Raw genomic sequence first — 26,544 nt, forward strand, 5'->3', positions numbered from 1 at the left:
CTCCATTACTGCACATTGTCGTAACACTATAAAAAGAGATAATAAAAGATCCCTCAGAGGCATTGATAGTACTGGCGTCGACATCGGCGTCAGCGTTGAGCCGTCGATTCAGTTACTGGATCTTTTTTTTGCGAGGGCAAGTAGCGACCCTGTCGCCCAGCCTTGTGGCGGCGGGGACCGATCCCTGGGCCTCGTAGTCTCAAGCAGAGCATCAATCCACTGCAATATCACACGACTGGGTTGTTAACTGGTCTTCTCGAGAGACGTCGCTCCTCATAGAATTGATAGTATTCAAACCTAAGCAGATCGGATATATAACTTAACCTCTGCACGGTAGCCTAGCTAAATCATTAAGTTTACTTTTTGAAAATTAAGAATAGAATAACAAAAGGAGTATATCAAAGAGAATTTAGGAGTGGCAGGTTTGGTGGTTTAACATAAAAAGATAGAGATGAAATAACTACTAACCTTACCTAGAGTATAGCGTCTGGTGACTTCATCAAAAAGTAGCAGCTGAAAACTGGATATTCGATGTGGTTAATCAGCAGTACAATAGGATTAAAGCTGAAAGTGAAAAACTAAAAAAAATTTATTTTCAAGATCGCTTCAAGTCAAAATCCAGTTTTTACAAAATAGACCCAGGACACCTTGGGAAAACTTGAATTCAAAGTAGGCTAGTTGAATTGAAGCTGGCAGGCATACTGATGATTGAAATTTTACTTTTCTATCCTTCCCTGTATGTTAAAGTACCTAAAAAAAACAAGTATGTAGCAATTTTGGGTCAAACAAAGTCACCAAACGTTAGATGGCGTTAATGCAAGCGCCAGTACCGATTCTAACATGCATCCTATTCTCTTTAGTGTATGTGTTCTTTTTAATTTGATGCTTCATAAGGAGTAAAATATACATTTTTGTAATATTAATAAAAAAAATACTTAATAAAATGGTAAAAATAGCGTAAATGCTCCTCCTGTCACTATTAGCATCAACTATAATGTGCTCGCTACACAAAACTGTTCAAAGGTGGTTGGGGGGGGGGGGGGGGTTGCTGAGGGGTTGCCCACTGATCCAATTTTTCCGGTTGGTTCTTTTTTTGCTTATATTTGATTCGAGAGGGGGCACTATAATTGATTTTCCCGAGCCCCACCAACCCTAGGAACTATTCTGTCGCTACACACAGTGAAAGTCTCTCCATAATATATAGAAGAAATCGTTACAATTACATTGTTTTATTTGGCAGAAATATACAAAACAGAAAGGACGGATTAATTTGTACATAGTTAAAGATATACACCGTACACATGCTAAATAAACAAGCAAAAATTGCAGTTTTATGCCCGGGTCACATTATAGTCGCACTTTTCGATACAATAAAAATTACACACAACAGCACTAATTATGTATGCAATCAATAACTTCTTGAATTGAAACAACTTTCAAACACGAAATTTTTGGTTGACGAATCAGTCAAAAATTAAGGCGTAATTTTTTGAAACTAGAAAAGATGGACGCTTGAAGCAGCATATTTTTTTTTCTATTTGTAACAGGAATCCGACGCCTGACAAGAAGAGGCAGCATGAACAAAGTAGTTGAGAACAGTGATGGCAGTTTCAAACCAACTTCTTACCTTCCTTTCCGAAATACAGATATCGTCAAACCAAGAAAAACCCCTTTCGTTCGTAAAATTTAACTTCTTTTCATCGACTGTGACTATGGTGTGGCTCGGGCATTAAATAAGGAGACTAAACTTTTCACGTTGAAGGTCAGATCAAGGCCATAGATTTTTTAACTGAATAGAAATCAGAAATATAGAACAAGCAATGCAACACTCGAAAAAATAATTAGTCACCATGAGCACAGACAAAAGTTAATTAATACAGAGATCCTATAAAGGTCAGGAATAGCGTCTCTTTAGGAGACATGCTAGAACAACAGAGAGACATTTTTGATTGCTAGTGTTATGCTATTTTCATCGTTTTGTTGGAGTTTTTTGATAATTCATCCCCTCTCTTCTAATGGTCTCATATAACCTTAGGCTATGTAGAAAACAACTGATCCAAAACAAGAAAATATGTTTCATCGATACTTGCAGCATATTATAAAGAAAAAAATTCCGTGATTGTTTTTTTCAGTTTTTTTTTGCATAGCCTAGGGCTATAAGAAACTTAGAAGAAAGGCTCGAGCAAATTGCCAAAAACGTGAAAAAATTCTATAAAAATGAACACAAAATTAGCAATCTAACTAGAATGTGTCTCTTTTTGTTATTGGTCTCCATCTGAAGAGCCGCTATTCTTGACTTTCACCCATATGCCCAATTGGCCTATACTGCGATGTTGAAAAAAGGAGGCCGAGTATTTTACTGCCTTGAAGCTATTCATGATCGTACGGTATGTTGAAAAACAGTGTTGCCATGTCCATTAAGCGATCAATTCATTTAGAAATTTTCTTAGCAAATTTTATTTAACTATAAATATTAAACTATCACTACTTGACAAGTTATTTTAATATTCTCGACATTCTTTTGTAAAGAATAAATGTTCTAAATAAGTTTTTTTTAACAGGCAACGTTTCTAGAAGAAAATGAAGACAGGCGAGCGAAGGCAAAGGAACCTTAGGAGACTTTGGCTGGTACCATGGAGGAGAAAGCAAGGGAGCTCGTAAAAGAACAAGCTCTCTTTAGCCTACTACAAATTATAAAGAGGTAGAGACTCTTTACTCAACAATAACTGGGACAACTATTGTCCTCAGTCGATTCTACAGTTTAAATAATCTTTAAAAGAAAAATTTGAGAAAAAGAGAGGAAATTCTCGTAGAAAAAGCAAATTTTCTTTGAGCGAAGGCCTTCATGTCAGATCGCGATAAAAGACTGCCATCTATTATTAATAAATAATAGATGGCGATTTATTATCTACCACTGATAGTAGATCGTCATCATATTTTAATAAATTTATTTAATTTATTATAATAAGATAATTGATTATCACAATAAAAGAATTCATTCCCTTTCTTCTCCACATTTAAGTGTTAATACACATTTTTATTACCTTATTCGTGTTCTATCTTTAAACGCATTCTAACCAAACAGCTATTCAGTTCTTTTAAACATCGACGAAAGAAAACTATGGCAATCGTAGTGCAAGCCTCTTCTAAACTACAGTAACAACAAAATAATTACTTCTTTCTTATTAGAGAAACCATGGATAATTGATTTTTATATTTGCTATCAGTTTAATAGAAAGATAGCCCCCCAATCCCCCCTCTGTGTGGATATAGCCCTAGGTTAAACACGTACTGATAAGAATCAAGATATCCAGTGAAGGTCATAAAATAAGACGGTAGAATGAATATGGGATTCAAGAATTAGCTTTATACCTAATCTAGAACTAAATAGGTATAATGGCAGAGATAAATGAACCACAAAGTGGAAATACTAATCAATATGGTTGTTTTGAAAACCTCAGTTTTTCAGTCAAAATTAAATTCACAGATAATTGTGTTTAAATTTTGTCACTCAAACACGATTTTGGCGTCAAAGTTCTAAAGGATTAACTCCAAATTGGACGTAATTCGGGAGTGCAAGCAAAAAGTACAAATATTTTAACAGGAATTAAATCTAATTCTAGGATTTTTTATTTAAAATAAAGTAAATAAGTTTTTAATTCTGACGCACAATCCCGATATTTTTCTCATAGCAAAGAGAATGTCCTCACCCAAAACAGAGTATTGCTTTTTTTTCAAATTTTCGAGAAGATAACCATTCCATCATAGGACGGAATTCCGTCAATAGGATTCCCAGATTTTTCTTTCTTCTCTTTATTTCTCTATTTCCCGTTGAGTGTAGATTTTAGGTTTAACAGCTCTGCTATGTCCGTTCTAAATATTGAATATGGAAAACGAATTGAATTTTTTTAGTATTGCAGATACAAGATCGTATCACGGAAAGTAAAACCGGTCAAAAAATTGCTACCGAGACCATTGGACTTGCCATACGAAATTAGGGGAGATTCCCCTTAGCTCAGTTCTTATTTTTGAGTAAATACTAGATTTCGGCATATGACATTCGAAATACATTGTAACTAACGCAAAATACATTTGTTTGATAACAGTGGCCGAATTTTTTTTTACACTTCCCAATATCGCTATTGATTTTTCTTAAGGCAGGGACATAGGCCCTTCCACATTTTAAAGACGAGCAGAAAAATAAAGAAAATTAAACCACATTTGATTTAAAACTCATAAAATATTTTGTTTAACTTCATGTAAATTGTAAAATAAGAAAAAAAAATATCCAATTTATTTCTTTTTTCTAACGCGGGACATTTTATACTCGTAGAAAAATGTTCACCTCTAGAGAAACTTTAAAGAGCGAGTGTAAAGCTAAGCGCTGCAAAACAGTAATCCCCCTCCCTTCCCCCGAAGTAAAATAGCTATCTACAACCAAGAACTTCTAAGACTTAAAACATCTAAGCCTGTTTAGAATGTAAACACATCCAGGTGCCATGATACTCATATGATATGTCACACATGCAAGAATGCCTTATAAACAGATAAAAATATATATATTAGCACAAATAACACACACATAATGGACGGATAAATTTAATATTTAAAATCACTCAAACCATGTGAGATGTGGATACGGTGCTGAACGGCGTCGTTGGTCGAGAGCTCAAACCAACATTTAATGAGCTCATTGTACCCATCTGAAAGCAAAAACCATAAAATTAACTATAAACCATTAGCCATAAACCATAAAATTTAAACCAACATTAAAACTAATTCTGGTTCTTCTTTTCTTTGTGTGAATGCCCGACCAAAGAAGGAGGGGAATTCGCCCAAAGGCCCTAGGAAGTGGCCCAAAATCTGTTTTTCAGTTTTTGACCCTCTCCCCCACTGTAAAAAAAATCCTCTGACCCCCATATTGTCAATCTCTCCAAACATAACAAAACTGTTTAAACATACAAATTTTGTACATCATTAGAGTATTAATGCCAATGAAAATTATATCTGGGAAAATCTAAAAAAATCTAGAAAAAATTTAGAATATTTTAAAAATTCTTTAAAAGAAAAACGAAATCTATCTAAAAAATCTAAATCTATTAAAAAAATTAAAAAAAAATCTAAAATTCAAATCTAAGAAATTAGAATTCTTAATATTGTAGGATGCAGTTATTGATGGTAACGAGCACCAATATTAAAAAAAAAGAAACTTGGGTGGAAAATTAGTAAAAAAAAGCTAAACAAATTTGGCACAAACAGCTTAAGAAGGAGGAATTTTTTTCGAAGTTGTAGTTATCCTTAGGGCTCTACAGATAGCTAATGTTTGTATTTGTGTAGATACAGATTGTAGCTGTGTTGACCTCAGGTGGCTTGGTTCTGCAGTGAGTTATTACCAGTAGTAGTAAATGTGTTATAAGGGGCCTGGAGTTTGACCAAGCTGGATGATATATTTGCTACCTGTCCCCGTAAAAAAGACCCAACAACTCAAATGTCAATAATCATCTACGCCCTATGTGCCACCAATGGCTTTGAACGATCTTTATACTCATACTTAAAAGCATTATCAAATTAAACTAATCTCGCTTATTTTTTCAAGGTTCAACGTGGCAACACTGACAAAAATTTAATATTGCCCTAGAAAATTCATAATTTTGAAATAGTCAAAACAAAATCTTAGAACATCGTTGTTTTCAGCTTAAAAGAAAAGTTTTGGCGGCAAATCTTCTTTTATTTATATGTATTTGGTACGTTAGCATTTCCAAGCTAGGTAAAAACTTTTCTTAGTATACACGAGAGTCAGCATTGTCAAGTTCTGGAACTCAGAAAGTTATATCACTTGGTTTAGGTGATCTGTTTATTTTTTGCACTAATATTAGAGCAAATACAGCAATAAGTATAAAGTATGATTTATTGTATATAGGAAAATTTAGGAGATATACAAGTCTTAAAGCTATTCATCAAGCTCATTAAATTAGTATAAAGCTGTCAGCCTGGCTTAAATGATACCATCTAATTTTAAATTAAATTACACAATTAGATAAATTAGAGTAAAATTATCATGATTTCGCGCAACACTTAATTTGGCTGGTCAAAGTCAGAATGGTCAAAAAAGTTCATTTCTCCCAATGCGATTAACCTTTGTCCAACTGATAGTTCAAATTATACTAACGAGCCGGAACCAAGAAGATCCAAACCATTTAATATATTCTTGTAGTGTCAACTGTTTAAACATAAATTTGTTCAGTTACTTAAATAATGCCTTAAACGCTCGGGAAAATATGAAAAAATAATACATCTTTTTTTATTGGGGTCTCTCCACAGCCGTTCCTAGGGTTGGTGGTGCCTGGGGTAAAACTAATTACAACACCTCCTCCTGACTCAAATATAAGGAAAAAAACATATGAATTGAAGTAAAAATTGGCAATACTCCAACCACGGCGCCTCCAAGCCACGGCATCCAAGGTAACTGTCCCGGTCGCCCCCCCCCCCAGGAACGTTTCTGCGTCTCTCACACAGTTAGGGCAATACACAGCTAATATCAAGGTTTGCTTATGTATGCACATTTAAAAACTTTAGTGTTAAAGGGAATTGAATTCTATGAACTCTTTGGAGACAAGCATTTATCTAGAGAGGAGGAGGTAGTATTAGGCCTCGGCCCACCAAATATATCGCAAGATTGTCACAATTTAGCGTAACTTTTTGTGTTTTCTATTTCACATTCATTCCATTTCATGCCCGAATAGCTTTTCCACAAAACGTAACTCACAGAGCACCAACCGTAAAAATATTAGTCCTGGAAATAAAATGTTCGGCTACTAAGTTCAAGGAGCCCTATTAACATCATGAAACAAGAAGAAACCCAACCCGACAAAGATACCAAAGATAACCCGACAAAGATACCAAAAAAGAAGCAGGGCATGCTTGAAAATGTTTGCTGTAATTTCGTATAAACTAAGCAAGCTGTGGAAGTAATATCATATTTATTTATAACCTTAACGTCAGGTAAACTGTATACATATACATGTAAGTAAATAGGATTCCGATAGCAGAATCGGCTACATAATATTTTTAACACAAACTTTTTAGTTTTACTATCAAAAACTGTCAGCTTGTTCGTCTTGCTCTAAATAATCGGTAAGTGTTCGTAACTCTCAACCGATCACTAATTTGAAAATGGCCACGTGACTACATAATGGCTTCCTAAACCAAGTATTTTTCTGTTGTACGATTAGAGCAAATTTGTTTTTATTTGTATGCCTGTCGTCCGACAAGTTCTTTCACCAGTTACTTCCTAATTTAAGCTGCAATTTCTTATGAATTGGGGATGTTGTGGAAATAATAAGTTTTTAACCTTTCATTTATAGCCTCAACGTCAAATTTAACACAAATTTCAACTCAAAAAACTAGTCTACAAAATGACAAAAATAATCGGGGCTACAGATATGAATTCATTTTTTTTCCGATCTAATGTTCTCCCCCTTCTTTCTGGAGACATAGAAAAAAGTATAGAAAAATATTTAAAAAATATAGAAAACATAGAGAATATAGGAAAAAAATCAACATAGAAAAAAGGAACTAGCAGATTTTTTGTTTTAAAAACAACATTCTGAATAACCTCTTGCAAATCTTTTGTTGGAGGGGGAAAATCAAAACAAAAAAAAATTCTGCAGGAAACTTGTCATGTTTTGTGCTCAATGCTATGCAATTTTGCACTTCTTTTATAACTTATCTTATTGAAAATCAATTTCAAACAGTTCGTGGTAACGAACTGTAGTAAGGAGCGACCCCGCTCAATAGTAATCGAAACTCTAAAAAACGGAATTTCGATACCAATAGTTACATCAAAAGAATTGTATTTTAATGCTGATTTTAAATATATAAGTTTCATCAGGATTAGTCTTACCTATCAAAAGTTACGACCTGAGAACGAACAGAAATTAGTCTGTATATGTAAGGGGCTTTTCCTCCTCAACGCCCCGCTCTTTATGCTAGAGTTTTCTACTGTTTTAAAAAAGTAGAGTTAAGAGAAAGACTCGAATTTTAGCATATACGGACTAATTTCTGTTCGTTTTAGGTTTTAATGTTGCTCCTTACTTTCAGTAAAAAAAAATAGTGTTTTTATTTAATTTCAATAAAAAACCAAAGAGGGACTTTTACCATGTTTTTCTTGGAAACATTTAGTTATGATCCTTATTATACACTGCTACATCAATCCAAGCCTTAGCCATGGTAGCTATACACAATTTCGCGAAGTCCAAGACACAAAAAGACCGGCCAATGATGCGGTAAATATGCAGATTTTTTGGTGAAAACACAAATATGTTTGAGAACTTAGTTCGATTATAGCATCTAATACCATCGCCAGACATATAAGTGACACTGACGCAACACAACAAAAAACAAAACTTTACTGAAAGTGCCATAAAGCCAAATGATAAAAACTTACCCTCAAGTGGGCTATGTCTTCAAGTCGTGTTAGATCACAAAGATCGAGATACAAGGAATAGGAGACAATCCATCCATAGGCCCCCGCTAGAATAATAAAAATCCAAAGCAAACACATCATAATGTTATAGGCGAAAATCATGTCGTTAACGATGGTCGCAAAAATGAATGCAAAGAGGCGCCATAAATAGAAGATGGCGCCACAGTAGAGCCATGGAACTATTTTCTTCTCGTTTTCCTGAAAGAAAAAAGATTTGAATTTTTTTATCCTCAATAGACTAAATTAATAAACCTCACACTGTTCTTACTCAAATTACGATCAACCAAAAAATACACCAAAAAAATTTACAATATTTAGTATTTCAATTCAGCGTTGCCCCATGGAAAAATTCCTTTTATGAAATGGAGATAAAAAGAAGAATTTTTAAAGACAAGGAAATTCCCGACACCCAACAATAATCATCCGCAGAAGCAACCGCAAAGTACTAAAATGACTGAAATACCATAAAACAAAAAAGCATCCAAAAATAATTTAGTATACCCTATGATAAAAAATTGTGAGGCCAACCTTAACTATAACAAAGGTAAGCAACAACGGAGCAGAAATACTAAAGAAAATAGTCCCTAAGTACTATGCCAAAACCAATCAGCCTTTATTTTATCCCTAATAAGGACTATCATTTAATATGGTATCTTCTTTTCATATTCCTCCTTTTCAATCAAAGTAAAAAAAAAAAATTCCTCCTTCAACTCTTCCTAGTCCTTGCGAAAAACCACAAAAATGAATTAAATTTGAATATACTTAACTTATCATCAACTTTGAATTATCGTAGATAAGAAACAAACATCTCCTTTCGACTTCTGCCGTCAATTATATAGTGGAGAAAACTGCTTTTTTATTTTCATGTGATAAAATTGTATCAGGATAAAAATAGGATCTTCTGTTGAAGTAAAAGGTAGGCGAGTTGCATTCTAGGAACATACAATGGATATAAATCACTCTTGAATAGCTCACAAAGGCACGCTCAAAATCCAAATTAGCGGTGATTAGGCTCTGGATACGGCCTTGCCTTCGGCATATTCAGTTCTAGGAGTGATCTATTCGATCTACTTTTGCTTTCATGGCTTGGCAGTCTTCTGCCAAGTATCTGGTAACACTGGTGGTAGGCAGTCTCGAAAAAGATAGAGCATTGTTACGAGAAGAAACTTTGTTGCTTTAGCATAGGCTTAGAAGGATTTAAACTACCGCCACTAACAGTTGAGCGTTACCCAAAATAACTAGGAATATTCAAAACAGCCTTATGTTAATTTGTTAAAGTCTAAATTCCAGTCAAAGATCTAGGTCCATTTAAGTTTTCTGAAAGTGTGAATCTTTTATCAAGGTTAATTGATTATAAAATAATTTGGGCTAGGTTAGTACTTAATATCACAGGCTAAAAAAAAAAAAAAAAAAAAAAAAAAAAAAAAAAAAAAAAAAAAAAAAAAAAAAAAAAGAACAGAGATACACCAGTTGTACCCTTTTGGCAAAAATGTTTCTTTTATCTTCGTCTTTTACAGCAAATGTAATAATATATATAAAACTAAAGGAATGGACAAAATTTTTTATTCGGGATTACACAACCAACTTAGAAATATTGCTCTGTAATTCTAGATCTCGTTATTTGTTTCTCATTTTGTCATAGAAGAACTAGAGGTTCCTCGCTTATCCATTTTCCGCACTCTTTGGTTACGTTCTTAGCTGTACACATATTTAGTTACGCATAAGTTTACGTATAACTGTTAGGTCTTTCAATTCTTTTAAATAGCGTTCAAACACTGGACTCAGTCTTCGACCAAATCTCAAACGCAGTGAATTTGGAACCTATTAGGTATTTCTAATGTAGTTTAAAATTGGTAGTTGGTTAAAAGGCGGTAGTTTAAAACTGGAACCTATAAGTTATTTATTAGGTATAATTTGGACTGTTAGGTATTTCAATTATTTTAAGTGGCGTTCAAACACTGGACTCAGTCTTCGACCAAATCTCAAACGCAGTGAATTTGGAACCTATTAGGTATTTCTAATGTAGTTTAAAATTGGTAGTTGGCTAAAAGGCGGTAGTTTAAAATTGGAACCTATAAGGTATTTATTAGGTATAATTTGGACTGTTAGGTATTTCAATTATTTTAAGTGGCGTTCAAACACTGGACTCAGTCTTTGACCAAATCTCAAACACAGTGAATTTGAACCTATTTTATCGGAGTTATAACTCAGATTTGTCGAAAACTCGATAGCCCACAGGCATCATCATGATCCAATTGAATAAGCAATTTATACGTCTTTTAAAAAATTGCAGCGTTTACTTTAAGCTGTCAGCGACACTCCTGTTTAAACTTGTGTACCCGTAGATTCAACCGACTTTGACGAAATCAAGAACCAGGAAACACATGAGAAGCTTGTAATTTGAGCTATAGATTTACACATTAGGGAGGGAGTGGGGGAACTATAATGGTTCTGCAGCCAAAATTTGTTAACTACAATCACTCTGCATATTGTGAAGTAATAATTGTTGTTTCCAATCCTTTTCTATAGCCAAAAAAAAATAAAAATAAAAATGTTTCATCTTTAAGGGTCTATAAAAGGCTTAAAATTGAATCTCTGAAAAAGCGATTATTATATTTGGAAAGAGCATAAAAGAGGCATCAAGCTCTATGTTCATTTAGTTCATAGCTCGGTAATGGTAACATCTCCAAATTTACCCTATTTTGCCAAATTCTTCAGCATATATCCCATTTTCGAAATGTGAGTTAATTAACATTGATTATGCAAATCAGGCCGTATGTATGAAAACAAATATATCTATCTATAAATCTGGATCGCTTAGGAGTTGACTCGCAACTCTTATGAATAAACACAAAAATGTTAAACTAAACTCTGCCTATGACTGAGCTACACTAAAGGAATCTACAACCTCCAAATCTCAGACAACCATGGTTATAAATGAAGGGGATTATTATTACGTTTTACCAAGGACATCAAAACAAAACCATGTTAGCTTTCTAGACTAGCCTTAAGTCTAGTAGCGTAAAAATAAATAAAACAAAAAAGTCCGCAAGCTGATCAAAGGTCCGCGTTGCGCAGGTGCCGACAGACAGATTTGATACCTTTGACCAGGAGTACAATGTGTGGTTGGATCCAAATCATCCGACGCTTCCTGTGTTTTTCCCCAGATTTCACCAGGTACCCATTTAGAGCTGGGTCAACTCAGGCACCGCTGAGCCGTCACAACATTGACCCCCGTTCGAAACCAAATAACCAGCGATACCAGGACTTGAACCCCCTGAAAATGAAGCCGCAACAAAAGGAAGCTTTCTGGAATTTCTGGGCGCAAAACAGCAATTTTGGCTGATAGAAGGCCAAAATACAATTGAACAAAATTATGATATTGCCCGTCGATATATACTTTAAGCCTAAAAACCAAGATCTTCTAGGATTTTTCTTTTGTTTGTTTCAAAATTATGAACTTTTACAGCAGTCAGAATTTTCATCAGTGTTACAATGTTTAACTGTGAAAATAAATAGGCAAAGCTAATTAGTTGAATTTGACAACGTTTTTGGTCTGTAAAAAATCAAACATGAACAACCTGTTTATTCCCTAAGATAATCACAATTTTTTAGGAAAACTAAGCCTTCTTAAGCTATTTTGTATAGTATATTTCAGCTTTTTTTGCTGATTATTTCACACCCGTTCCGTTTTTCTTAATTTGGCTACAGACTTCAAGTCTAATCTAATTAATTTCAATTAGTTAAATTAAACTAATTTAAAAATAAAGTTTTTTAGGATTTTGTGGCGCAAATCTTTTGCAAAAGATTCAATTTTTTTAATAAAAAAACCAAGCAGGGCTTTTCCATGTCTTTCTTGGAAACATTTGGAATGAAAAAAAAATGGCAGATGGATATGATATCTTCGCCAAATTCTAGTTTACGATATTTCCAATCGACCTTAAACGTAACTTTAAGCTTAAGATCTTCTTTTTGAACTTTTAGGGAAGTGTGACATTTTCACCAGTGTTGCAATATTGAATTACGATTATAAGTAAGCAAAACTAATTATCTAAATTTGACAACGTTGTTCGTCTGTAAAAATCCAAGCATGAACAATCTGTTAATTCCCAAAGACAACTACAACTTTCACATTTATTTGTCAACATTAACAATCATGTGAGTGTTAATATTAACAAAAAATTAACACAATATAAATAATGTTTTGACACTAACATTAATAATCTGTTGATTTGCAAAGACAGCTACAACTTTGACGTTTATTAGTTGAAATTAACAATCTTGACATTAAGAGACAGCAACATGACATGAATAATGTTGGGACATTAACATTCTGTTGATTCTTCTGAAACTTTGACGTTTATTTGTCAACATTAACAATCATGACATTAACAAACATTAACATAACGTAATTAATTTTATGACATTAATATTAACAATCTGTTGATTCCCGAAGACAAGTACAAATTTGACGTTAATTAGTTCGTCATAGAAAGGCAGTGTCATTTATGAGGAAACGAGACCATTCAACTATAAAACTATCAACTCAACATTTCGTTTTCAATTAGAAGACAAAGAAGACTTTGCCATCTTTATTAGAAATTTATGGCTATAATAGAGACACCGGTGAATTTGGTTTGAACTCTATTTACGATGATTTATTATTGTCAGATACAGTTTATTTCACCTCATTCGATTAACCTCCTCCAACTTTCAGTTCAAATAATGATAACAAACCGGAACCAAGAAGCTCAAAGAGACTCGCATCCGTTTTTTCTTTGAAAAAAATAAGGTTCATTTCTCCCAATGCGATTAACCTCTGTCCAACTGATAGTTCAAATAATGCTAACGAACCGGAACGAAGAAGGTCAAAGACACTCGCTTCCGTTTTCGCTTTGAAAAGAATAAGGTTCATTTCTCCCAATGCGATTAACCTTTGTCCAACTCTTAGTTCAAATAATGCTAACGAACCGGGACCAAGAAGGTCAAGAGACTCACTTCCGTTCAATGAACCTCTGTCCAACTGTTAGTTCAAATAATACTAAAGAAATGGAACCAAAAAGCTCAAAGAGACTCGCTTCCGTTTTCGCTTTGAAAAGAATGGGGTTTATTTCTCCCAACGCCATTAACCTCTGTCCAGCTGTTAGTTCAAATAAACCAAGAAGGTCAAGAGTCTCGCTTCCATTTTTGCTTTGAAAAAAATAAGGTTATTAAACAATATTTAGTTATTTTATTTTTTATATAAATTATTGTTTTTAATTGTTTTAGTTTAGTATTACTACTGATGACGGTCACTGCATTTGCGACCGAAATATCTAGTAATTTCTTGTGAAAATTTATCACTATCTTTTAAAAGGATTTATCCTTATTTGAATTTTTAATTAACTATAAATTTAACGGAAAGCTTCACCTTCTTAAACTGTTTGGTGTTTTAGCTTTTTTTGCTGATTTTGTTACCCATGTTTCAATTTTTTAAATTTGACGCCTGTTACTATCAAAACCGAATAACTGCAAAAGGAGGCCTTTTTAAGCTATAAATATAATTCCCAGTTTTTCCAGGTGTTTAAAATATGTACTTTTGTTTAATTCTAATCAATGCAATCCAATGTCATTTTCAATGTCCTTGGTATTATAAAAAGAAACACTTACCTTCCTTAGAGCTTTGAGAAATATCACACTGGTGACAAGCAAAGCAACGGCAGCGATGAATGAAAACAGCGCAAATACGATCAAACAATTTCGCACTAAAAAACGGAGGCATTAAAAACTTTTAATACATTAACTTTTAATATATAAAATTAATTGTAGTATATTAAAATTAATTAAAGTTTTAATTAATTTAAATTAATTAATTTAAATAAAAAATTAATTTTAATATATAAATTTTTAATATATAAACTTTTATTGAATAGCAGGTTCGTTTCAACATAGTTTGGAAATTTCATCCAAAACAAATGGCAAGACCGTATCCAGAAAGGGGGGCGGGGTAAAGGGTTTGAACCCTCCCCTGAATTTTTTGTCCGACTCGTAAAAACGTAACAAATGTACATATAAAAATTTCGGATGCGTTTTTAAAGATTTTTGTAAAGTCCCAGCCTCAATAAAAATATCCCCCTCCCAAACAAAATACTGGAACATGTCCTTACCAAATATGCTTAAAGTCTACGAGCCACTGAATACGTAAAATAACTCAGACAAATCAGCATTATTAGAAAATGTTGGTATCAAATTTGGTAAAAAAAAAAGAAGAAGAAACACAACTTGAAAAGGTAGAAATTTTGGTCGTGAGCCAAAAAAAAAAAAAATTTGTTAGCGGATTCGGCTCACTTTTGTAAAAAATTTTACCACTATTTTACAGGTTTCTCGGACAAAGGAAACAAAATGGGTGAAAAAAAGAAAACTTAAAACACATTGCATTATTATTATGATGCTGGTACCAAATTCGGTGGTATAAGGTAAATGAAGAAAAGGATCACTTAAAAATACAGAAATTGCGGTTAATGGCCAAATTCTCAAAAATATTCTGATGGTTTAACTAGGTTCGTTGATTTTCACTTGCTATTTTAAGAATTTGTCTTGGCAAATGAAAGGAAAAACAGGAAAGCATAAAAAAAAACTAAAAACATTTACGATATCATTATGACGTTAGTACCAGATCTGATAAAATAAAAATAAAGAAAACCATCTGTTTACCTTTTGATGATTAGATTAGAAATTACTGAAAACTTTACATTCACAATCAGCATTAAGAGTTAATTTGTTTATGTGGATTAGGCTAAATTAGACCAAATATGTGCTGTAGATCCATTCTGAAAGTATTATCCACTGATCTTAAAATTTTCAAAATTTTCTTTCATCATCTACCCCTCTGAACTCCCTGTTCTTTATAACACTTTCATTTTTCACATAATATCTCGATATTAAATGTCACGTAATAAAGATAAAATTCAATGGATCTACGAAGATAGTCCAATTTGAAAATCCAGAAATTTCCAAGAATTAGTTTCGCTTTTTACATTTATATTTCATTTTAGGTTTTATTTTAAAAATATGTTACATTTTCATATTATCTTTTATACTTTAGATATATATTTTTATATATAGATTTAATAGATAAAATAACATCTTTTTATATTTTAGATTTATAAAAATTCTAACATTTTTTTTGTTAATTAAAAAGGATACAGCAGTTCAAACTAAGTCTTTTCTCTACTTAAAGACCCGTTGATGCGATAATGTCTGGGAACTCTAGGGACTGCGACCAAATCCTGCTTGTCACAGGGCCTTCTGCGCCGATGAGTGGCAACACTTAAAACAGACAGTTTTGTGCCATTTTAGCTCTCAGGTGGAAAATTGTTATCAGTAATTGTACTTGGTTCAATACGATCCCAACCGAAAAGTCCAGCCCTAACGATAAGATTCTAGGATGGGGTCTGAAATACCAAATAAGTGGATTTATATTTTTTTTTCTTCTTTATACAGTTTTTAGGGCAATTTTAACCTTGGAATGACATGTCCCACAATCATTTCATCCCTGTTGTCACCCTAAAATTCAAATTTTGAGGCTCTGACCTTCCCGCCATCCAAGGAAGCACCCCCCAGCTACCTCTTAAAAAATAGAATGAAACTATGTAATACTGATCATAAATTACTGGAGTCTGAGATAAATAATCTTGTTCAAATGAGGCTTTAAAATTACTGTCGGTAATCCTCTTCTTTTTTTTGCATGGACACTATACAGATTTATATATGGAATATGGTCTCACAAACTTTCAGTTGTTAGCATCTGGCTCTGTTTGGGCCAAAAATTATCTTTTTGCAGCACACTATAACGGAAAAACCATCTTTATGCGGCGCAATCCCTTCTATTTCTTATTAAGGGATTTGAAAAAAAGAAGAAAATTATCTGAATGAGTCCTCTCTTAATATTCTATTGAGAACCACTGGTTTTAAACGATTAATTCTTAAAGAAAAACAACAACAAACAAACAAAAATAAAATAAACATGCTTCTCTAACCGTTGTTCTTAACAAAAATACATTTTCTTTTAATTTTGTATATAGTCGGCCGAGCCTTCGAAGATTTTTTGGCAAGTTGAATTCAATAGAGCAATTTTCATCAAGCTCCAGACATATCTCCCCTCTAGGCAATAATGCCCTTATTTTTTAAAACCGAGTAAATTTTCTCAGGCTATCTAAATAAATTCTAAGTAGAGAAGATTAGAACAGTTTCATTAGCAATAAATAAATATTAATTTTAACACAGCATACATGTATGGTAACATATTTTAACAATGGTAGTAATAATGGTAACATGGTAACAATGGTAGCATATTTTAGCACTGAACTTATTTTAAACAAACAAAAAAACAAAAAACATTAATCTTCTTAATACGAAACATAGAAATGATGCCAAATACACAAAACGAAAAAAAGATAAAATGAAACAATAATAATAAAATAAGAACTACTCAGCTACACGTCTGATGTTTTCTTTTAGGGACTTGAAAATTAATGTTTATCATGGTATTATTAGAGTGAAGTACTAAAATTTGAGTCAGTATGTCGAAGGCTCCAACCTCCTCTTGACATCTGATGAGTTTCATCAGAAACAAAAAAAAATTTAAGTTATAGGCTGTGAGGTTATTGTGAAATTGGAATTTTTAGGGGAAAACTAACTATAGATACAAAATGGCAAAATATAGAAAGCGGCATCAAATAAAGTCTATCTAAAGAAATCCCCAGAAGTTCGCATAGGTGCCTAAGTGATGATTCGTCATCTGTGTAAAAAGACATTTTAAGCCGTCCTGGCTAAGTGGTTGGCGCGCTGGTGTGGGAATTCTTTGTCCAAGGGGTACGGGTTCAATCCCACTTGTAACCAGTTAATTAGTTTGGGACAGGGATCAGTGGCGTGACTCTGTAGGCTTAGCCAGAGTCGACCCAGCTCTAAATGGGTACCTGGAGAAATCTGGGAAAGATAAGCAGGAAGGGTGTGTGAAAGCACAGGATGGTTGCCCCCCCATTGCATTTTCTGGCTGAAGGGCCATGAAACGGAGACCACCGGTTTGGACCTTAAGGGTCTAGTGCTGTCTTACTAACTTACTTTGTGTCAAAGATATCCTCTTTGCTTTGTTATGAAGCACTTGAAGAGGTTTAAAATTAGATGGAGAAGTAGACACCAAAAACTGAAATACGTCACAGAAAATATGAATGAATGAAAGAAAAGTTGAAAACATTTAAGATAGGAACAAGAAGTGAATAACCTACCGTGTCGATTTCCAACATAGACAAACTGAAAATTCATAATAAAAAATCCATAGTGGCGCACTCCAGGATAGACCATTCCTAAGCAATATATGTCAAAAATGGCAGTTGCAATTGTAAAAAGACTCACAAACTGAAATGGAAAGGACATTTATTAAAAGACAACAAAATATATAGAAAATTTAGACAAAAATGAGACCATTTTAAAAATATAAAAATGAGACAATATGGTCAACAACACAGGAATATCAAGAAGAAAGTTTATAATAGATCTTAGATTTAACGCACCAATCACCTGGTGAAACAAAAAAAAAAACATCTTTAGTTTTCTGAATATTTTATGTTTTACATAAGTGCTGGTGTGATAATAAATAGCGACGAAGACGTCGCTATTTATTTATTTTATCCTGTTGTAAGTTTTTTTTCTTATATATTTTTTGTATTGCTGAGGACGGCCAGAGCCGAAATATTCATTCTAATTTCTTTCCCACTGCCTTGAGAAATTCCCCATTGTTCTTCTTGTTTTTGGTGTTTGTGCTGGTGTGATTTACAAAAATTAAATAAAGACACATTGAAAAACAAAACGTATGAAATGTTTATATAAAAATTATATCAAGTCATTAAAACAACAGAATGGAAAGATTCTGATATTTTTTTTCTATTTTGATAACTTAAACTTAAAAAGTAATTTAATTTAATGACAGATTAAGAAAATTTTGATACTTCTTGGTTGAAAAAAGTAGAATAGCCTTGGCTGTTCTAGTTTTTATCTATTTACTGCATGCACCATCTTTGCTAATACCTTTGCTAATATCTAAAATATGGTAACATAGTTTAACAATGGTAGTAACAATGGTAACAATGGTAGCATATTTTAGCACTAAACTTATTTTAAATAAACAATAAATAATACTCTTTGCTAATACCTTTGCTAATATCTAAAATATGGTAACATATTTTAACAATGGTAGTAACAATGGTAACAATAGTAACATGGTAACAATGGTAACAATGGTAGCATATTTTAGCACTAAACTTATTTTAAATAAACAATAAATAATACTCTTTGCTAATACCTTTGCTAATATCTAAAATATGGTAACATATTTTAACAATGGTAGTAACAATGGTAACATGGTAGCATATTTTAGCACTAAACTTATTTTAAATAAACAATAAATAATACTCTTTGCTAATACCTACCAAGGTAAGCTAAGTTATTCCTAGATCTATTTACTCGATACCTAACATAGCCTCTTTAGCCTCATTTATTCCTAGCCTCAGCAACTTAGTCTAATTAACATTAATTTTTGACTCTACTCAGAGACGTAGCTACAGTATTTCTATTGAGGGGGGGGGGGACAAAAGGGGGTGCTATTTAAGCAGGTGCTGTTCAAGCGGTAATGAAGAAAAATAACTATTTAAAAAACACGCTACTTGGTGAATTTAAATACATTACGCAAAGCGTTCTAAACAATAAACACACATTAAACAATCATAAATATTAGTGTTGGTGCTCGGCTTTTACTAAAATTGTCAGCAATGAGCTGCTCTAGAAGACAGTAGTACAGCGTGAACAAGCTTTCGAGAAGGAGAAGGCGAATGTCTTATACACTTGGCTTTTTTCAGCCAGATTCACCACTAATGTTGCAGTACGTATCGCCCCTCCACTTCCCCCAACGCCCAGCACAGGATACTAAATCTCATAATGAACCAAGCTCTAGGTCAATAGCCCAGGGACCCAGGGCTATTGACTACTACCAGGGCTAATGACTAGAGCGATAACCGAGGCCCGGGTATTGCGCTAGTCAATAGACCTGGGATCCAGGGCTATTGACTATTAACGGGGCTAATGACAAGAATAACACCCGAGGTTCGGATATTCTGCTAGTCATTTGTTCGTAATTTTGAATGGATTTTTAACTCGGTAAGATTTAGTTTGTTGTACTCAACTTATAAGATATGCGATTTATTTAAATATTATTTATGATTTTTTATTGAATTAATGTGTTTGGGGGTTCGCCAATTCATGTTAATAAATAGCGTTGATATCAGCGGGCCAAAGGCGAAAAAAAAACCACAGACAGCACAATAGCGATGTCTAAGTAAAGATACAGGATAAGTCAAAGTATTACTACAGACGGTGAAACATTGTATTGTGACATATTCCCTACATTTAAAGATTGACCATATTTTAAATTTGAAAGTATTTGAAAAATCTAAGAGTGAATATGTAGGTGACGTATCCTCTTCCCTGTCTAAAATCACTTTGTTCTTCTCTATTAGCTCCTTTTTGCTGTCTTGGAAAGGGGTGTCCAAAAACATACTCTGGGAAGGTATTGCCAAGCTTTCTTGTTAATCCTCTTCTGATTTCTAGGTCTTAGAAATTTACCTAGTGAAATTTTGGCAAAACAACATTTACCTTAATTTTGAGTTATCAGTTTCTTTTTCTCTGGTTTTAGTTCTGAAACAATAGAATATTAAAGAATATTTCTAAAGTCTTAGAAATTTACCTAGTGAAATTTTGGCAAAACAACATTTACCATTTAATTTTTAGTTATCAGTTTCTTTTTCTCTGGTTTTAGTTCTGAAAATGCAATTCCTGTTATTAGACTAGAATTTTAAGCTATATCAATGAGTTGTTCTTTTTTTTATAAATTTAGGAAATGTATTTGCAGATCCTTAAAATCTCATAGATCGATTAATTAAGATTGAACAAAGTTGTGAAGCTGAAAAGAGTTTTGTCGTACTCCATTTAAGCAGAAGATCTGTTTTGCTAGGTTTTACTTCCATAACACAAAGATGTTTAGAGGTCATCAAAGGTCACTGCCCTTTAGAGGGAGAAGGGATGTAGGTAGGCACTTCAAAATTCTTTCCCAAACCATACTTTGGTCTATAGGCCCATCCCTGAAAGTTTCCTAAGCCCTTTCCAAGATAGCAAAAAGTAGCTAAACTAGAATTTTAGCTATTTATCTACAGTCTCCCTTAGTTTAATAAGTACTACCACGCAAAATAATTTGCTTCCTACTGAAATCATGCTAATACTTCTGTATCATTTGCTAATACTTGCTGTTAACATCTTTCTTATAAAGGGGGGTTTTAATTAAAGTTCTGGTAAAAGATCTAGGTGCTTCTCTTTTTTTAAACCATAGCCTTCAGTAATTTACCTGATTTCACAACCACCATACTTCAGAAATTCTCTTACATCACTATCCATAAATAAGGCCTTGTTATTTTTCAGTTCTTTAGGTAGTGTGAATATTTCCTCCTTGAAAAAGAAATCTTCTATCACTTCCAGTTTGTAAAAAAAAAACTTTTTTATTCTTTTGTATATAATTTCCTTTAACTATATCACAGTTCTATTTTAGAAAAATACTCCTAGACAATGCAACAAAAAGAACCAAAAAAGATACATGGCCTTTTAAATGAAACTTTTTCTTTAAAAAAAGGAAGTTTGAAAAAAAGAGGAAAATCAGGAAAAAAAATGTTAATTGGCAAGTGACAAAGATCAGGAAAGCAAAATAATCAATGACGGATATTCTAGCTCTAGGCTACTCTTGCATAAATGGACTCATCCTTAAAGGAGAACTAGTTGAGCTATTGAACTAGTTTTTTAGGGAGAGGGGGTGTACACAGAGAAGCTACTTGTTTAGGTTGATTTTTCAGTCTTTCTAAGGGTCCTGTTGGACTGATTTGGGAGGGGGTAGAGACTAAAAAAAATAAGTTTAAAGTAAATATTAAACTCAAAACAAGGATAGATTATTGAAGCAAGACCAAGAATCCATGACCAAGATTATCAAAGCAAGATCAACAAAGGACTTAAGAGCACCATAACCTTTGCACAGTGGTATAAACAGGCAATAAAAATTCAAGACTAGAGATGAAAAGGTGAGTTTGGATATAAAAAACTTATTTTGCAAACGTGAGGGAGTTAAAAAAAAGGAAAACAAATTCTAGCCATTCATTATAATAAATTTCCTTTTTCTTGGGAGGCTTTTGGGGAATCCTGAAATCAGAAAACTTTAATATTCTGTTGTTTTTTGGCCTGAAGAAATTACCCTGCAGTGAATTCAAACCCCAGAAACATACATGTGCCAAAATTATTCTGTCTCAAAACCATTCAAAACATTATCACCTAGTTTGTTTTGTTGTGTAGTATGAATTATTTGTCAATTATTACTGATTTCAACATCCTTAATGCGTTAAAAAGAATAGATTTTTACACTCTTTTTAAGAAAGAAGACCCAATATTAACATTCAAAATAACATGGTTCACTGACTTTGTACTTCTCCCAAAAATCCCAATTCTGATTCTTCTAGATTATAGATTAGTCAATTAATGCTAACCCAGAACTTACACTCAGAGCAACAGCTTCCAAGGCAGTTACAATCCCTCTTTTTATCCCACCTTCAAACTACTTGTTGTATCATCTGCCAACAATATTGGCAACTCATCACTTGAAGGCAAAAAATTTGGAGATCATTTATATGGATTTGAAAAAGAAATCCTAACACTCTTATTTTGCTCCTTAGTTCAAACTAAATGCACTTAAAGTAGGCTATCATTTCAAGTATAACCACGAGGCTATTGTTCCACAAGCATTATCTTACTGACGTACTACCTACCAACAGTGTTGCCAATGCTTTGAGTTAAACTGTACTAGTTTTTTGACCAAACTGTACCCAAAAGATTCTTTGTGGCATGGTTATAGCATTTCAGATCAGTTTCCAATTCACAGACAAAATACTTAAATATACTAAAAAGCAAACAATTTTTCAAGAATATCTTCATCCTTTCTCAGAAACCAATCTTGAATTTAATTGAACATCTAGTGATTTCATCTGGTGTCATCTTGATGAAAATCCATTTTGTTGGCTTGAATCTCAACGAGACGGCTTGGAGATATAGTCAAACGTACCAGAAATTATGGGTTGTACCATGAAATATCCAAATGTACTGCATTGTGCCAGTATTTTCAAGTTGTACCAAAAACGGTATTTTGTACTGCATTGACAACACTGCAACTTTCGAATATTTCAATAGCTGAATAGGGTGCATAAAATGTTGTCAGCTTTATTGATAAATGATTTCTATGAGCATGTGTCCCTGCAGGGATTGGAAATACCTGATTAGGTCCAATTTTTCAAAATTTTTATAAAATACTTCCCCCATCCTTGTTCACCATCCCCAATGCTTGTTACATTTCAGTTTTTGTCAATAACATGGAAAACAGAGAGTCAACCAACCATCTATACTAAGGAATCTTTGCCATCTTTGAGAAAGTTCTTTCAGAAATCATTATTTGTATTGCAACAGCATCATTGTGTGAATTAAGTTAAAATTCATACAATGTATACCAGAAGTCCAGAAACATTTCAAGCAGCATAAAACACTTCTCAAAACACAGTGTGATGGATGAACTGCAGATTAAATTTTTGCATAAAAAAAATCTGCGTTCTTGTTTTCTTTTTTTAAACTTGAATATGATATAAAACATCAAATTAGTAATTCTTACACACTAATCAAAATAATGTGCCTATACTTGTTTATACATAATTTTGAGTGGCCTTTTCAAATTTATATGTAAATACAGATCTTACTATTTAACAGCATTTTCATCAAATTACTTACCACACAAAAAATGGCATTATAATTTGCCCCATTTTGTATGTCAGTGATCACTGCATCTTGAACAATTGGTTTTTTATACCACGGGACTCTTAATGATTTCACTGATCTGGACATACCAGTTCTTACAGTTGTGGCCATAGAATAAATTGACCCAGTCCCAGCAATGCTGGGTGCATATGACTTTTTTGTGCTCATTGTGTATCTGAAAAATAAGTAAAAATATAAAAAATAGTGAAAATTTGAGATTGTGCTCAAACCAAACCACCCCTTCCTTCTTATCTAGAGCCTGATGTGTTATGTCTTTTTTACTCCATGACATGATTAAAAGGACCAGTCTCAGGGCTACAGAGCAAGAAACATTAACTTGCTATGGTACTACAGCTATGCACACATGAATCATATGTTATACATTGTATTCTATGTTTATTTTTACAGGATTTTTTTTTTTTTTTTTTTTTTTTTTTTTTTTTTTTTAGGCAGAGCCCCTATTAATATAGTAATGTTAATTTTATTTGACTGTACTAATATAAATGTAGAACTAAATGAGCACACATATTGGAAAGGCTATCTTATCCACTAGGTTTTGTAAAAAAAAGAGAAAATATTCTGCTCATTAGGGGTGTAAAAACATGCATTAATGTATGGAAATCGTATTAGGCCTGGTTTGAAGGTATATTCTATCCATGTAGATAAATTACCCATCATAGGCATCACATTAGCACTGCCTAACAAAGAGCAATATGGCTTCAATATATTTTTTTACCAGGCCACTTCATATGGAAGAATTTATTGTAGAAACTTCAGGGGAGCCTCATTTGGCTTGAAATCAAAAGTTTGAGTGCCCGCAGCACAACCAGCCCCATTCTCAAAAATCTATTTGCTATCCTTCACCTAAGGACATCTGATCCTAAAGGCATTTTGATATAGCCATTTTGTTCAAGATAGCAGAAAGTTTTAACATCTATGCTTCCAGGGATGACCTGACTCTCTACAGCTCTTGGGACAAGAGCTGTAAATTATGTAGTCTATTCCCTGTTAAATATAGGATTTGTTATTGAAAAAGAAAAAAAAACAGTCTGATCCTGAGACTCCAAGATGTGTAATTGCACTAAGATGAAACTAATAGGGAATGTTTAGAGAGACATTGAAGTAAAATCAGTCCAAACCATGTGTATGCAGGTTCTCAAAAGGGTTTAATGTGTTGTCTCAAGAACAGCTTAGGGTACTGAGTTGGAACTTCCAGGGCATATTGAATTAACCAACAAGCAAAATGGGCACACTACTATTGCTGATACTGATACAAATAAAGACAAGTGTATTAACTTAAAGTGTCCAGTGTCTTCCCTGTCAGAAAACTTCCCTGTCAGACACTCTCTAGATGTTCAAAGTTAAAGTCTTGTTCTAGCAGTCATGCGAATATAAACGTTCTCTCCAGAATTGATCAAGTCCATTTTTTAATGGACTGAATGGTATGAAGGTGTAAATACCATTTTTGAATGGTATGAAGGTGCAATTCTCAGGGAATGTTGAGGGGGGTATTGAACTAAACCAAAACACACTATGTGTATACAGGTTGTCCAAACAATTTATCAGCAATATCTCAGGAACATCTTAGGGTATTCAATTGAGACTTTCAGGGCATGTTGAGGAGTTGTTGAACTAATTAAAAGACACTATTTGCATAATAGAATTACTACTAGTGCTATTACTAAGGCTAAGGGCATTAAGGTAAACTTTTCTAGGAATAATGAGAGAGATGTTGAAATAAACCAAAAACATAGTATATGCATGTATCAGTGATATCTCAGGAACACGTTAGGGTATAAAGTCAAAACTTTCAGAGTATGTTGAGTTGGAGGGGGGCTGCTGAAGTAATCAAGAGGCACTATTTGCATACTACGACTACTAGTGTTACTGTAACTACTACTATTATTAACTCACTGCAATACCAAGCCACCAGAGGTCAAAATAGCTGTAGACATTCTTCCATCCCAATCTATTCAAAACGTCCCACTTCACACCCTACAAGGATGTTCCCAGAATTTTGCTGGAAAACATCTAGCAAATCCTCTTTCATTTTTGAGAACCACACTTGACCACTGTCATGAAACACTGCAGAACCATACTTGACCACTGAGCACCTAGAACTACCAACTCTAGTCTTCAAATGTTGCAGATGTGATATGATCCTGACAAACAAATATAATAGTCAACAAAACAACACCCTCCTTGCATAACATACAGGTCAACAGAACACTAGAGAACCCTCACAAACACTAGCAAAGCAAAGGGGGAAAACCAGAATGCACCACAACCTTTTTAACAAGCATATTTCCAACAACTGGAACAACCTTCAAGATGAGACCACAACTGCACCCACTACTGCCTCATTTAAGACAAGACTAGACAAAGCATGGAACAATAAGCCATGGGAATATAATTAGGACAGCTTTATGCTGCTGGAGAATGATTTATCAGAACCATACCTACATTATGGTCACTATTAACAAGTGGAATTAAATTGCATCTCTCCAACAAACTCTCCCATCCAGTTTCCCTGGGCTAATAGCACCATGAATTTCCAAATTATCATCATTGACACAGAGTAGAACAGATCCAGCATGGAACTTTATTTTGCTGTGTGGTGCAAATGAAGGTATTCTTCCAAGCTTTTTTTGACTATTAAAAAACATCCTGATCCTTTTTTATTCTACTTTGAACATCTTCACTGCACCCATCATATTTAATAATAATACTATCTAAGCCAGATAAGCAAACTATTTAATCAACTTTTCATTATCCAACTTTCCCTCTTTACCTCCACTTATTCCCTGTCTTAGCAACTTAGTCTTCTTGATATTAATGTTCAAGTTTATTCTTACACCATGAACTTGCAAAACCTTTAAAAGCTCATTCATTTTCATTTAAGTTACTAAAATCATCAGTAAAATCTAAGTCTAGGAGACAGTTAATTCCTCATTTGAGTCTGTGTTCCCCCATTACCTTTGCTGTGCTCCTTAGAACAAGGTACAAACCAAATCCAATTTCACCACTTTCCCTGCACTTATTCCCAGTCTTGATGATTCAATCTTCTTGACATTAATTTTCAAGCCTATTCTTACACCATGAACTTGCAAAACCTCTAAAAGTTCAATCATTTCCCC

The 26,544-nt window shown here is 33.5% G+C and overlaps 1 protein-coding gene across 5 annotated transcripts in view; it reads right to left on the bottom strand.

The window, feature by feature from the left end:
• Positions 1 to 571: 571 nt before the first annotated feature.
• LOC136038867 (uncharacterized) overlaps positions 572 to 26,544 on the bottom strand; it is a 30,079-nt gene continuing 4,106 nt past the window's right edge. For 3 of the 5 annotated variants that reach the window (XM_065722327.1, XM_065722324.1, XM_065722325.1), the window contains exons 2-7: positions 23,381 to 23,582; positions 17,752 to 17,881; positions 14,135 to 14,229; positions 8,447 to 8,683; positions 4,623 to 4,703; positions 572 to 750 (exon numbers count right to left, since the gene is read on the bottom strand). In XM_065722327.1, coding sequence (XP_065578399.1) covers positions 742 to 750; positions 4,623 to 4,703; positions 8,447 to 8,683; positions 14,135 to 14,229; positions 17,752 to 17,881; positions 23,381 to 23,575 — 747 coding nt within the window. In that variant the 5' untranslated portion in view covers positions 23,576 to 23,582 and the 3' untranslated portion in view covers positions 572 to 741. Of the gene's footprint in view, positions 751 to 1,213; positions 4,704 to 8,446; positions 8,684 to 14,134; positions 14,230 to 17,751; positions 17,882 to 23,380; positions 23,583 to 26,544 lie in introns of those variants that run through there. The other 2 variants (XM_065722329.1, XM_065722328.1) reach the window with 1 other exon arrangement.

The sequence above is a fragment of the Artemia franciscana genome, chromosome 18 (assembly GCF_032884065.1).
Source record: "Artemia franciscana chromosome 18, ASM3288406v1, whole genome shotgun sequence".
NCBI lineage: Eukaryota > Metazoa > Arthropoda > Branchiopoda > Anostraca > Artemiidae > Artemia > Artemia franciscana.